This window comes from Mytilus californianus, unplaced genomic scaffold, assembly GCF_021869535.1.
Source record: "Mytilus californianus isolate M0D057914Y unplaced genomic scaffold, xbMytCali1.0.p SCAF_4, whole genome shotgun sequence".
NCBI classification, from domain to species: Eukaryota; Metazoa; Mollusca; class Bivalvia; order Mytilida; family Mytilidae; genus Mytilus; species Mytilus californianus.
The window spans coordinates 115128256-115143229 of NW_026262690.1; the positions used below are offsets into that span (position 1 = coordinate 115128256).

Sequence of the window (14974 nt, forward strand, 5' to 3'; positions counted from 1 at the left end):
TTTTTCCAGATAAGCTCAGCTGTAAGGGTAGTGAAAGCAAATCATTAGCATATATTTTACAGTTTACAAAACTTACATCGTATTTCTTCTTATAACATATTTCACTTTTGTCTTTTACAGATTCGTCATTTTCAGTATCAAAATGTAAATTCAGTGATCCTCGATCAGGTCTTCTTACATTAGCACCAAATGGTAAAGACAATCTTGCATTGATATTGATGTCTAACTCTTATGAAGGACTATATGATGTCATATCACTGGCCACTCCCACTATACCACCAATGACAAGGTCACCTGTAAGTATCATTATATTGCATTAACATTGATGTCAAACTCTTATGAAGGACTATATGATGTCATATCACTGGCCACTCCCACTATTCCACCAATGACAAGGTCACCTGTAAGTATCATATAAATAGACAATCTTTTATGAAGGACTATAATTTATGAAGTCATATCACTGGCCACTCCCACTATTCCACCAATGACAAGGTCACCTGTAAGTATCATATTAATAGACATACTATTTTGTCTACCAATTTTAAGGTTATCTGTGAGTAATTAAAATGATAGTGCTTTGAAATGAAGTTGTGCACCTGTATTGTTAGAAAATTCTACGACAGCCTTGTGAAATAAACTACGCATAATGAAATATTCATTATTTCACTTTAAGATTGTCTCCTTGAATGTACCATTTTTACTTAATACTGCAAAAAAGTAGTCCATTTTCCATTTAATATAGATTTTATTTGGAAAGGGAAACAACTCCAAGGTTTATCCATGCCTGTATAAACATTATAGAAAGAGAATATTTTGATGAATTTACTGTTGCAAATTTTCATTGTATAATAACATGTTTTGCAATTTCCATTTTTACCAAAGATATGTACCGGTAATGCACTTACCAAGACAAAATTATTTTCAGATACAATACAATGTATCATGCTTTTTCCACTTGCTTTGTATAGGCAGGGGATATGAATTGTTTCCCTTTGTAGACAATTTTTTAATTGGAAAAATTATATTCGTAATTTGATATAAATGAACTATTGATAAAGCTTGTTGTGGAAGCTTACAAAATTGAATTCAATATCATGATCTGAAGTAATGCATCTTTTTCACGATTTTCCATGCTGCATTAATAGAAGTTAAAAATTTTAAAATCAACTATAGATGATCATACAAAGGGAGGTAACTTGATAATTTGCAATAACTGATGAAGGGAAAAAAGCACCAGATTCATTATCTTTGTACATAAGAAGAGGAATTACCAGTTTTTCTGAATAAATTCTTCATAAAGCTGTGTAGTTTTGGTTATATTACTTTTTTATACCCCCACCCTCTCAAAGAGGGTATAAAGTTATTCATAAGTCTGTCCTTTTGTCCATCCCAATTTTAGTTTTTGAATAATAATTAAAGTACAAGGTACCACTTAACCAAATCTTTTGAAAACTCAAAACACAATGTCACGGACAAGAAAATACAGGTGAAGGTCAATATTGATGGTTTTGACAAGTATTGTTCAAGAGTTAAGTCCCTTACTTACCTTAAAATTGGGGTTTTCTTCGGTTTCCATATGATAATGATAATACATCTTGACCAAATCTTTTGAAACTAAAATGCAATTTCATGGTCTATTAAAACATTTACTCAAAATTTGGGTTCTTGGAATTTTCTATACTTCAGAAGGACACAACTAACTTTTTTGTTTCAAAAGATAAACACAAGTGGATTTTGTGAAAAGCATTTGGAATATCTTCTTTACATACGGATGCTGTAAATCTGTGCTACAATTCTTTAAAAATAATTATTTTTTTTATTAAATTGTCACCATTTTAGAAAAAATAAGGCATTTTTTGCTCTACATTTATCCAATTTAAAAAAATTCATTGGTGATTTGTTCATAAAAATTGGTACAAATAATCTTTAAAAACAATCAAGCCAAATTTAATTTTAAAAAAGAGGTGTCCATTCGCTAGTTTTTAAGCTAATGATTAAAATCAGTCGAAAATGCATCTTTTCCCAATATGTCACAGTTTGATGTCTCGAAAAATAACGTTTTACCTTAGCAACGTCATTACCTCCCTGTAACTATATTGTATGACCTTTAGCCATAAGTTACCTCATAAATTGGTATTTTAGAGTTAAACACATAGTTATGAAACATAATATACAGATTGATTTAATAGGTTATTGAGTAAAGGTTATACTTTGGAATTTATGTGTCAAGAACAACATTCAGACATTCTTTCAAGTTACAATTAGTTCGCCATTATGTTGATACAAATTCAGTCTGATTATCTTTATTTTAGTTTTCTAACCTACTGCCAGATTATGTTGTAACTGGTCCAGAGTATGGTCTGAAAGGTCCTGGTGGGTTTTTGTGTACTGGATTCTGGGGAAACAGTTGGGAATACAGAACTGACATATCATCTTGTGTTTGCTGAAACTTGCTCTTATTATTACTATATTATGGTGATGGTCATTTGTTGTTCCATTATTGGATAATTAAATGTGATTATTTTGATCTGGGACTTTGTATACATGCACATTACAGTACATATTTGTATCCACTTCTCCCGTGAAATCCCTGATCAGAACCTTCACAATATAATGCCAATGTTCAAATCTTTTTTTGTCTTTATTTTATTAGTTTTTATATGACCGCGCAAAAAATTTTGCGGTCTTATATTGGTATGACGTTTGCATCGTCATCGTCGTCGTCCGAAGACACATTGGTTTTCGCACTCTAACTTTAGTTTAAGTAAATGGATCTCTATGAAATTTTACCATAAGGTTCAATACCACAAAAGGAAGGTTAGGATTGATTTTGGGGGTTATGGTACCAACAGTTAAGGAATTAGGGACCAAAAAGGGGCAAAAACTAAGCATTTTTGTTACTTCCAGACATAACTTGTGTGTTAGTGTATGGATCTCTCAGACATTGTAACACAAAGTTACATATCACAAAAGGAATGCTGGGATTGATTTTGGGGGTAATTGCCTCAAATTTTAGGAATGAGGGGCAAAAAAAGGGGCAAAAAACAAGCATTTTTCTAGTTTCATGACAATAACTTGTGTGTAAGTGTATGGATCTTTCTGAAATTGTACTACAAGGTTCCATATCACAAAGGAAAAGCTGGAATTGAGTTTGGGGGTAATTGCCCAAGCATTTAGGAATTAGGGGCCAAAAAAGGGCCAAAAATAAGCATTTTTCTAGTTTCCAGACAATAACTTGTGTTCAAGTGTATGGATCTCTCTGAAATTGTACTGCAAGGTACCATTCCACAAAGAGAAGGCTGGGAATGATTTTTGGGTAATTGCCTCAAAATTGTAGGAATTAGGGGCCAAAAAGGGTAAAAAAACAAGCATTTTTCTAGTTTCAGGACAATAACTTGTGTTCAAGTGTATGGATCTCTCTGAAATTGTACTGCAAGGTACCATACCACAAAGGGAAGGCTGGGATTGAGTTTAGGGTGATGAATCATAAGGGGGTTCAAAAAATTGGGGGGGGGGGATTTTTTTTCCTTTTTTTCCTTTTTTTTTCTTTAAAATTTTCCATTTTAAATTGGTTATTTCTGATTTATATATAAAAGCAAATAATAATGATATGGTTTGAATAGGTAAATTAAAAAAAATTAAGTTCTTAGACCACATTCATTCTGTGTCAGAACCTATGCTGTGTCAAATATTTAATCACAATCCAAATTCAGTGCTGTATCAAGCTTGAATGTTGTGTCCATACTTGCCCCAACTGTTCAGGGTTCGACCTCTGAGGTCGTATCAAGCTGCGCCCAGCAGAGCATTTTATTATATCTTAAGTTTCCATTAGCAAATCATGAACTTTGTCAATGCTTTATCTGGGGTACCCATAGTTTTATCAACAACTCCTCCTAAACCCCTTCTTAAAATGTATTGAAACCTGTCTCAAAATCTTAACAACATAAATCCATTGTGAACCTTCTTTTTTTTCTTTTTTTTTTATCCACAATGATTTAGGGGTTTTCCTAAACAAATCATAGACTTTACCATTCCTCATTTGGGGTCAGGGGTACCATTTTGTGAACCTTCTTTATAACAATTCAGAAAGGTTTAATTAATATGTGGCTTTAATTTTATTATTGTAATGAACTCCATTTTTCAGAAGTTTCAGCCACTGGTGGTCATCCCTTTCCCTGTTTTCTCTCTTGTCTACAGTCATCTTTCACAAATCAATGATACGTTTTACATTAAGAACCTTGTTACAATAATCCTCACATTGCCCTTTTTTTCATTTTTCAATTGTTCTATTTATTGACCTTTTTAATGTTTCCATTGGTATTGGATATTTCGACGTTTCAGATTATTTTGAGTTTTGTATATTTGTTACATCCTATTATTTCTAAGCAAAGAAAGATTTTTTATTATATTTATATTTTTTTTCTCATTATCAAGCTTCAATGTAAATGAAAAAATTATTCCACAAGAGGCAGACATGTTATAATTTGTAGATTTTAATATCATAGTCAAATTTTTTCTAGTCCAATAATTGATTTTTGTGGAATTTTAGTATATGTATCATGGTTTTCTGTGCCATTATAATGTATATAAGTTTTGCCCATTTTAAATTTTTCTTCCTAGAATGAAAGAGTATCAGATGAATTTCAATAGCTGATTCAAAAATATTGTTAATGGAGGTAGGGGGAGGGGTTGCTATTCAGCTTTATAATCATCAATGTTACAGGATATTAAAAGTATTACCTAGAAAGGTTGTCTGACAAGACCCTGTCCCCTCTAATATTAACCACTGCAGTATAATACATTTTGATCTTTTCATTGAGAGAGACAGTTGGATTTAAAACTAGTTTGAAATACTGATTCATGGTATCAACATGTACAAGTTGGTAAAGTTGCCGATTTGAGTTCTGCATGAAGATGAAGTTATCTGTATTTGGACCAACAAAGTTGGATAAAATTTCTTCATTCCTTACATTTTTCTTGAAGAAATAATGTAGCAACGAAAAAGTTAGAGCTTCCCAATCAGAAGACAACAATTCTCAATGAAATATTGGATTATGCCCCCTAAATATCTAATTTTGATTTTCACCTGGGAAGACCAAAACAAAAAACATTGAAATAAACAGCTGTTTATCCCAGGTTGCTCTATGGAGGACGCCATTGATTTTTTTCCCCTGCTTGTATTTGTCCAATTTTAAACGGTACAATTGCACAAAACTAAGCAAAGAAACAAATTTCATAATAAGCCCCATGATTGACTCAGGCTGAGTCAATATTCTCTGTCATATTTCGTTGCTTAATTGATTTTAAAACTACCAAAAAAACAATGCTTTGAGGCATCATTGGGCAAACGGTTGGGGAATGGCTTGAGGCATTGTTTTGCTCACACCAGGTGAAGCCTCAGGATAAAAGTAACAAGGTAAAAAATTGCATGTTGTATATTGCAACATAGGATTAGTTTAAGCAATTGTGTGCTAAGAATTCAAACAACTTCCAAAATTTTCAGTTCCAATGTTTATGTAGATCACATTAATCCTGCAATTTTACAATAATCTTTGAATTATATCAATTGTAACATAACTACAGTTAATGACCTTGACTACCCATGAGACTCTAGGTGAGGTGAGTATCAGAGCACATTTATAAACTGGACTGATAGTCTCCTAAAATGCTTATAATATATTAATGATATGATCTGAATACAGTTATAGCATTTAATGACTACTGTTGTCTCAAAGCTGATGCTATTTTGTTATCAGATGTATAAGAATGCTTTTCTATTCATTGCTCTGCTTTGAGGGATCATTTTTGTATGGATTATTGACAAAGATTATTAAATTATAAATAAATTTATTCAAATAGTTGTTGTAAATATGTTGATTTTCTCAAAAATATTTTTAAATTGTATTTAACGATAAAAAAAAGATAACTTTTTGAAACAATTGTTGTGAATATGTTAATTTTGCTGATTGTTTTTTTAATTATATATTTTTATATTGTTATACATTGTTATTGCTGTAATAAATATCTATACATGGTGTTTTAATCTTCTATTTAGAAGAAAAGAAGGGATATATTAGGGTATTACTTCATAACACAAAATCCCTACATGTACAACAAAGCATAACCAAAAGAAAGGAACAGCTCTTTTATGTACTACTTTCCAATTTGGTGGTGTTACATCTTACAAAGTCTATCTAAATTATTTTTGCAAAGAATTCCCCTCAAGCCAGTGCTAGGGGCCGTCTTAAACTTGCAGTGAGGTGAGAGTTTTTTTGCTCCGTGTTGAAGGCCTCACTGTGACTTTGAGATGAAGAACAGCAATAAAAGCACTGTTCCTTTGCTTTTGTGTGTTTTTTGCTGTGCATGTACTGATTTTGTGTCACGAATGGATACCTCATATCCTTTGTTTTTCTATTAAAAGTATTGCCACTTTGCACTTCATGATGTTGAGAGATGTACAGATAAAACGAGAATTCACCATGAGAGCTAGGTTGCATCCATGATTATTGATAAAATTCACACACTTAAAATTTTCCAATCTTTATGGCTCTATGGGCTGTTCTTCAAAACATCATTATATGATGCATGTATATATATTAATATTGTTTTGGTGTTGTTGTATGCTTTTTTAGACGTATATTTTATTTATTTTCTGTGTTCTCCATAACGATCCGACACCCTTGTAACAATGATTGTTGACTACTACCTAGAGGTTCTATATATATTAGTAGAAGTTTTCACCATGAGAAATAAGTTTTATATTGCATATTCAGGTTCAGACAACATATGTTTCTTAGAGATCATTTTTCATTTCCACACTCCTGTGTTATAGTACAGCACATGTTTGCACTTATATAAATTTAGGTATTTGGAATCTTCAGGAATTTAATTTGCTTTGGTTTCAATAAAAAAAGAATGGATAATGAGGGAATATTCATGCAGGCTTTCATTTCTATCATTTATTGGAAATTTGTAGTGTGATTAGCATGGAAGGGTCATTACAAAGGCAATCTCGTAATTTGAATATATTCCTTAAATTTGTAATATACAAGACAGTAACAAAAAATCCAAAATATATCATACGATACACTTCAGCAAACATAGCCCAAACCACAGCCCCCTTTTTATGTTGGTATTTAGATGTTTTTAGTAAATGTCATATATTTAAGCTTATTTCCCCTTTATATTTAATGTTTTCATGCTCATAATATTTCAGCTTATTTCCCCTTACTAATGTTTTCTTGTTCATATTCATACAATCTTACAATAAGAGTAGTTGTGTGCTCATTCTGCACTTATTTTCGAATACATTTTCTAAGAGTAGAATAAGGGCTTTTTTAAACTTGTCAAACCTGCTATAAAGGTCACCTCTTTAGAGCAAAAACCTGTCTGGTCAAGTTACCACATTGTCCCACTGTATTAATACCTATGCATTTTGAACCTCAAATCAAAGGTCAACTCTCTTGTAAGGTCCATTCTTATGTCCAGAGGATGACCATTATATCCAGATTTGACTGTACTGTAATTAGATTGAGGAGTATGATATGGTATGGATATGAGCAAGAATACATTTAATAGGCTGAAATTATAAAGATACTACTGAAACAATCTGAACACCTAAAAAAGGGGGGTCCATGCCCCAAAGTGCCTGTGTCACAAACAACCATCTAATGCAAGATAGAACATGTTAAACTAAAACGGAAAGAAACAACATATAAGCTAGATAGCTAACAAGGTACAAACACAAAATTTAGTGGAGTCTCTCATCAGGAATACTAGACATGTAATGTAAAATCATCAAATTTTTAAAAGGACAAACTTAAAGCATGTTTTCCATAACGGCCATGTGTTACTGCTATGATCTTTGACTTCTGAACTTTAAAAATAGGCCAGAGATTAGCAAAATCTTTTGTCCGTATCATATTTACAAAAAAATAACCAGTTTTTCTTCAGATGAAACAGAGACATATGATTAAATTATATGTCTCTGGCATGAGGCCTTTTCTTACATCTTATACAAAAAATGAAGGACACGCACGTACCCCCTCATTAATAAAAAAAATATGATAAAAGGGTTGGTCAAAACAAAAAAGGTCAAATTATATCTTCCTCCACCTTTCATTTCTTTACTCTTGTAGGTCATTTTTCTTTACTTTTTTCCATTTTTCTCTAATTTTTATATTTTAGCACCCCATTATTCTCTATTCTATATTTTTTGTCCATTTTTTCTCTTCTTTTTTTAAACCCCATGAATGTAATAGGACATCTCCCTCTTTTTCACAAATGGGTCAGTATATTTATTTAAAGATGCAGATAAAGTCAACAAATGCAGGCCCACCAAAGCGCTGAAGCTGAAGGTTTTTTTTTCTCTGAAAGCTTATATATTTCAAACTATTAAATATCTATGTCCAAGGACCACTACTTATGCAAAAATCACTTAACCATGCAGAACAAAATTTCAACTAGATCATCAGTGCGTTTGAACTTTTTATAATGTGAATGTTTTCTAAAAATCTAATAAAACTGATTCAGGCATTACAGAAAAAAAAGTGTGAAAAAATTATATTTTCAAACCTTTTTCCTTTGTCCTAGATCAACAACTGTCTGCTAAAACAATTCAACCAGAACACCAAAGTGTCATACTGACAGACTGGTTTATGACCTTGACTTGAAAATCGCGTTTCTGTGGTCCGGATGAGTTTTCATGATGAGGTCAGTTTCTCAGGAACTATGTATAGTTGATCAACAATATTTAGTATGTTGATTGGTTCAAGGATTATATTATGACCTTGACCTGAATTTCATACTCCAGTGGAGACTAGTCCTCAGTTATTATGCAGGCCATGATAGATTGCAACAGTTTGTCTGTTTGTTGGTTAAGAGAAGTTTATCATGGTCGGATCTGAGGATTTTATCAGTTCCTCAGTAACTATGCTTCATAGTTAACCATTTTTGGCATGTGGTTTGCAAAAATTAAATATGCCCGTCTCATATATGTTTTTCATCCTGAACATATTTGCCACTGGACGTTAAGCAACCAACAATCAATGAATCATATACATGTATGTCATTTAGCCATGATCTCATGCAATTTCTTGTTTCAGTGATCTTGTTAATTACGGTTCCTCAGTAACTATGCATTATAAGTCAACAGTATTTGATATCTGGACTGGTTAGGGTTAGTATATGTCCGTTTTACATTGACCTCATTTAGAGTGGTCATTTTAGTTTGTAGGTTAAGTGAGTAGTTCAGAAATCATACATGATAGGGTGACAATATTCTCCATGTAAATTGATTAAATTTACATGTCACAGGGGCGTAGCTACCCGGAGGCACGGCAGCACGTGTATCCACGTCGTTTTCACAAAAAAAAAACTGAGAGAGAGAGAGAGGGACAAAGTTAACATATAGGAATTGGTTTTTTCTATGTATGCATTTTAAAAACTACACAAAGAATAAAAGCAAGAGGAATACACATGCAGTGGAATTTTTAATCCTGTAAGACATGTATGTGTACGATAAATACATACAACTGGTTTAAACTTAGAGGAACTTTTTATATTACGGGCATAGCTTAGAAAATACCAGCTACATACTTGTTGGTACCACAACCATACCGTATACTCGCTTTGAGTGCAAAAAAAAAACATAATCCCTTTAAAAAAAACTTGAAAATTATTATTTTCCGCTTCGCCCCAAAGCACACATCTTACTAGAATGAAGACTCTTCAACTCGTATCGATCCGGGAATAATGACTGTTACCTTGTGAACAAGTTCAATGTTGACTAAGTATGTAGGTCTTGACAACACGAATAGTTCATTTTCACATCACGCCAACGTATCTCTCCTGTGTGCATGTAACATTTGCTACCGGACATTAATAACCATTCAATCAATCAATAGTTTCCGTATACTAGTAGATGAGAAGTTGGAACTGCTGTTATTATAAAAAAAAAGTACACATTTTCCAGTACATGTTACGTTTTTATTTATTCTACAAAAAAAATCTTTTATATAGATTCGATAATTCGAAGTCGTTTCTATATGGGCCGGCTATACGAATGGTTGATTGTAAAACCATTTAAATAAATTGTTAATTCTAACTCGTTTTACTGGACTATCAGGTCATTCAATTTTAAAATGAACTGTCTGTCCGAGTAGGACACCAAACTTTTATTACACGTATCTTCACTGTTAACATCTACATATTGCCATACAACTGGTCGAATGCATATGCATTTGTTAATTAGCTGGCTAATAAAAAACGCAGATCATGAAAAAGATCGTGATCAAAGTACCATTTCCTCTGAAAAAGTTCATTAATTTCAACTTCGAATATTCCTAACTACGTAAAATTCGAAATTCCCATCTCTCTCTTGTAGAGTTTCCCCACAGAATTTTTAAACATTTAAATACATATGTTAAGCAAACTATATGAGAATGTGTCCACCAAGTATTTGGTATCCATGATGTTTATGCTAACAGAAACTCCACATATAGTATTGTGTTTATGTTTATTGTTTGTTTTTTTAAATCTACTTTGCTAAATACAAATACTAGCATATGGAACAAATCTCCGTGATTTTAAAAGCTTTCACGTACAAAAAACGCAAGCGACAATGTTAAGTCTTCATTTGAATCAAAGTTAAACAAATAGTTGACCAAAAAACCACAAAAAAATGTCCAAGTTTTATTTCGGTTGTGATTGTTTTGAAACGCTATACGTGCAGAGCTTCCGGGGGGCTTCGCCCCCTGCCCCCCCTACCAGGGCTTTGCCCTGGACCTAATGGGGGCCTTAGGCGGCCCCCAGACCCCTCGCCCTTTAGTTTGTGATTCCACTTCATTAAGAAGGTAGCTACGCCCCTGAGATTCATGAACCAGTGCACCTTGCAGATTTCATCTGACTAATTAGTTGACCTCAGTTTAAGAGTTCAGTGCCTTTAAACAAAACTATTGCAGCCAATAAGACATTTTAGTTTGTCAACTCTTGTCATGTATAGAATACATATGTTATACAAATAATACGGGTATTGGTTTGTGTGATTTTAGAAAATAAACTATACAGAAGAACATAATTCCTTATAAAACAAATATTAAACTTAAGATAGCTATGAAAAAGTCATGATTTCTTCATGTACTGTTTATATGACGTTGCTCAGTGAAATCTAATCTGAATTACAGCCGCCGATATTAGAGGGTAGGACCGTACTAGAAATGAATGGTTTCGTATCTTCGAGCTCGGAATTTAACGTCCGCATTCCAACAAGACGTGACTGTGTATTATGTGCATCCAACACAACCAAAGGGACGTCCATCTTAAGCAAAGATTTTCTGCCAGAACGGGAGAGTTACAAGAAATTAACATATTTTTATACCATAGTCAACATTTGAGGATCAGAAAAAAAGAGAGTTGTGATATAAAAATAATAAACAGCTGCGCCACGAGCACATGATACGCCCGTCGTCTTGTGTGTGAGGTTTTATGCAATAATCATATATCGTTTCTGAGATACGGCGCGACATGTGAAAACCGCCCCTTTTTTATAAAAAAATCAATAACTCTAAAATAAAATTTTGAATCATCACCAAAAAGTACATACAGATCTTTAGATTAATATAGTTAAGAAGTGTGCAAAGTTTTAAGCAATAATTATAAATCTTTTTTGAGATACGACGCGACATGTGAACCCCCCCCCCCCCCTTTTTTTTACAAAAAACTCAATAACTCTAAAATAAAATTTTGAATCATCACCAAAAAGTATACAGATCTTTAGATTAATATAACTAAGAAGTGTGTAAAGTTTTAACCTGTTTTAGTTACAAAGTCCCGTAACTCAAAAAGTTTTAATCTTATTTTCACCAAAAAGCATGCAGATCGTTTGACCATCATAAGAAACAACTCTGTTAAGTTTCATGAAATTTGGATAAGTCGTTCTCAAGTTACGGTGCGACATGTGGACGCCGGACAGACGGACAGACAGACAGAAAGACAGACAGACAGACGGACGCCGGACATTTGTATACCATAATACGTCCCGTCAAAATTTTGAAGGGCGTATAAAAATAGCTTAAACGCAACACACGTTCGTGTGTCTGTCCCGTGTTAGCTTGGACCTCGACAGTGGTTGTGGTTTTTTTTATACCGGTCTCCTATGGTTGCTTTTGTTTTGAGATATAGGGAATTTGGTATTGATGATATATATATATATATATATATATTTCTCTAATTCTTTGACAATTTATACCTTTCTGCACTCATTGTATAAAAAAAATTTAATCAACGTGTGGTTGCCGGTGATCTCAGAAGATGATTGGATGAATTTAAGGGTCATAACCTTTATCAGCTCAAAATATGCTAACAGATGTTAATGAAATTGACAACTTTGTGAAATGTGGGAGGCACTCGAAGGGGGTTTTGGTTTAACAAAAAATGAAAATATATTTTTTAATCATTAGAGAAACAGATTCTTACATAGTTACTCATGAATTATCGGATTTATCCAATCTCGATAGTTAAATTATAAATTTTAAAGTCCTCGCCAAGGCTCAGACTTTAAAATTGATAATTTAACTATCTCGATTGGATAAATCCGATAATCCACTGGTATCAATGTAAGAATCTATATATATATATATATATATATATATATATATAATATATATATATATATATATATATATAATATATATATATATATAAATGTATATATATGTAATATTCATATTATCTGTTTGAATTCATAACTTTTTCCAGACACTTGGCGATTTTGATGTATTAGACACCTTTTTATTGTTCATGTGAAACCCTTATTCGTACCTCAAAATGTCTCCTGTTGGTTGTTTTTTTCTGTCGTTAGATTTCTGTATCTTCGAAGTATTTCTCACATTTCTTTTATTGATACGGTTACCCTGAAACTTTACTAGGATAGCTATTTCTATGTTAGTTACTGGTGTGTATATGTATAAAGGGAAATGTAGGGTATACATCAATGAGAGAATAAACCAACGACTCATAATGAAATTGAGACATCTATATGAGTTCTGCAAGCTTGCCAATATTAAGATTTTGGAGGATGCTTTCGGTTATTTTGACTCAGTGACTGTAATATATCCTCAATGTATCATCGTCTTACTAACGACCACATCGGCATCAATCCTATGATTCCAGTTCTATATCAAAAGTAAGACTAATTTACAAATGTATAAATACTATAGGTGATGGTGTTCCACTTGCTTCACCCCCTCCAATAGGTCACAGGAACAATTTCTCATCTCCGTTTTCAACAGGTCTTAGTTGCTACTAACTAGCTTTCGAGTATTGTCGGGACCATAAGAAAAAGCATGGCTTTTACATGGAGGGACTTGACACTTCAAGTAGTATTCAACAGTCAATTATTTTTCAGTGTCTCAAAGGTATTTAATGGAACAGTTTAAGTAAATATTGTCTCGAAGATAAATGACCACAGATTTATCAAGTTTAATGTTTTAAAAGAAACGATGACAAAAATCTGTACTAATGATAAAAAATATGAAAGTATAATTTTATGTTAACGCTTTTGTTATCAATATAGTACCGTTATTATAGGGTTTAGTACTAATCCAGGACTGATTTTTGATGCGAGACATTGGGATTCTTATCATTTACGGTGACGACACTAACTTTTTGTGTAAAACTTCACATTGCGGAAGATCATAAGACCTGGATGCATCATGCCTCACAGATGACTTATGTTAAGAAGTTTCCGTCTGTCGTCTGTCCATTGTCCTTGACCTCATTTTCATGGTTCAGTGACTGCTTAATTGAATCTGTATTGCTTTTCTTTGTCATGTGAATTTCTCACTTATTGTGACTGATTGCAGGGTCTATATGTCCGTCAGACAGGGTTCACCAAAACTTGACCTCATTTCATAGATTAGTGATCAAGGTTATAATTTAAGTGTTCGTGGTCAAGTCCCTATCTGAGATATTGTAAGCAATATGACAACTATATTTTGTGTATGATTTTAAAGTGTACATTTCCGTCTGGCAGGTTTCATCTGGCCTTGGCATCGTTTCTATCTCAATTGTGTAGTGACATGGTTTTCTGTTAACATTTAAACAGAAAGACGATGGATAAAACGAGAAAAAGCTGACAAGAAATCATTAGATTCTTTTTTTTTTAATTCGGTAATGAGCGTAGTTGATATACGTATTCAACATTTTAAAGATCATTTTACTCCTAACAACAACCATAATAGCCCAATTTCCCGTATCAAACATAAGCTAAAAGAACTCGCCAAGGAATATATTTTTGTCCCAGCTGATAAGGCTGCTAACAATATCATTATTGTTTGACGTAAATTTTACATTGATGTTCTACAAAAAGAAATCACGAATTCACCAACATTCCAACTGACTCCATTTTCGGAAAATGTCATCTGTAACAAACATAAACTTTTAGCTACCTCTTTACAAGCAGAACCAAATACAATGAAAGTTCCAACTATGTACTGGCTTCAGAAGCTGCACAAAACTCCTTACAAATATAGATTTATTTCGTCTTCAAGCCATTGTTCCACTACTAAACTATCCATTCTACTTACTAGTACACTTGGTACAATCAAAAACCTGGTAATAAATTGTTCAAATAAGGCCTTTGAAAATAGTGGAACTAATTACTTTTGGAGTGTCAAAAATTCGTTGGAAGTACTTGATAAATTGCATGCTTATATTGGTGATTTCGAATCTGTTCAAAGTTTTGATTTTTCAACCCTATATACCACGTTGCCTCATAATCTTATTAAGAAAAAATTCACACACCTGATTAAATGGGCATTTAAAAAGTCGGAATGCGAATATATATGTTCAAACTCTTTTAGGTCATTTTTTAGTAACAACAAACAAAAGAACTATGTCAATTGGACCTGCTTTGATACTATAACTGCCCTTGAATTTTTACTAGATAACATTTTTGTTCGTTATGGAGATT

At 32.8% G+C, this 14974-nt stretch overlaps 1 protein-coding gene across 15 annotated transcripts in view; it reads left to right on the plus strand.

Moving 5' to 3' along the window:
* Positions 1 to 14974, plus strand: part of LOC127699106 (uncharacterized) — a 197993-nt gene that overhangs the window by 23791 nt on the left and 159228 nt on the right. For 9 of the 15 annotated variants that reach the window (XR_007981082.1, XR_007981077.1, XR_007981083.1 and 6 more), the window contains exons 14-15: positions 121 to 296; positions 2316 to 2799. Coding sequence is in view for 1 of the 15 variants with exons in the window: in XM_052202845.1 (XP_052058805.1) it covers positions 121 to 296; positions 2316 to 2450 (311 nt within the window). In the remaining 14 variants the exon portion in view is untranslated. Of the gene's footprint in view, positions 1 to 120; positions 297 to 2315; positions 6039 to 14974 lie in introns of those variants that run through there. The other 6 variants (XR_007981080.1, XR_007981081.1, XR_007981076.1 and 3 more) reach the window with 4 other exon arrangements.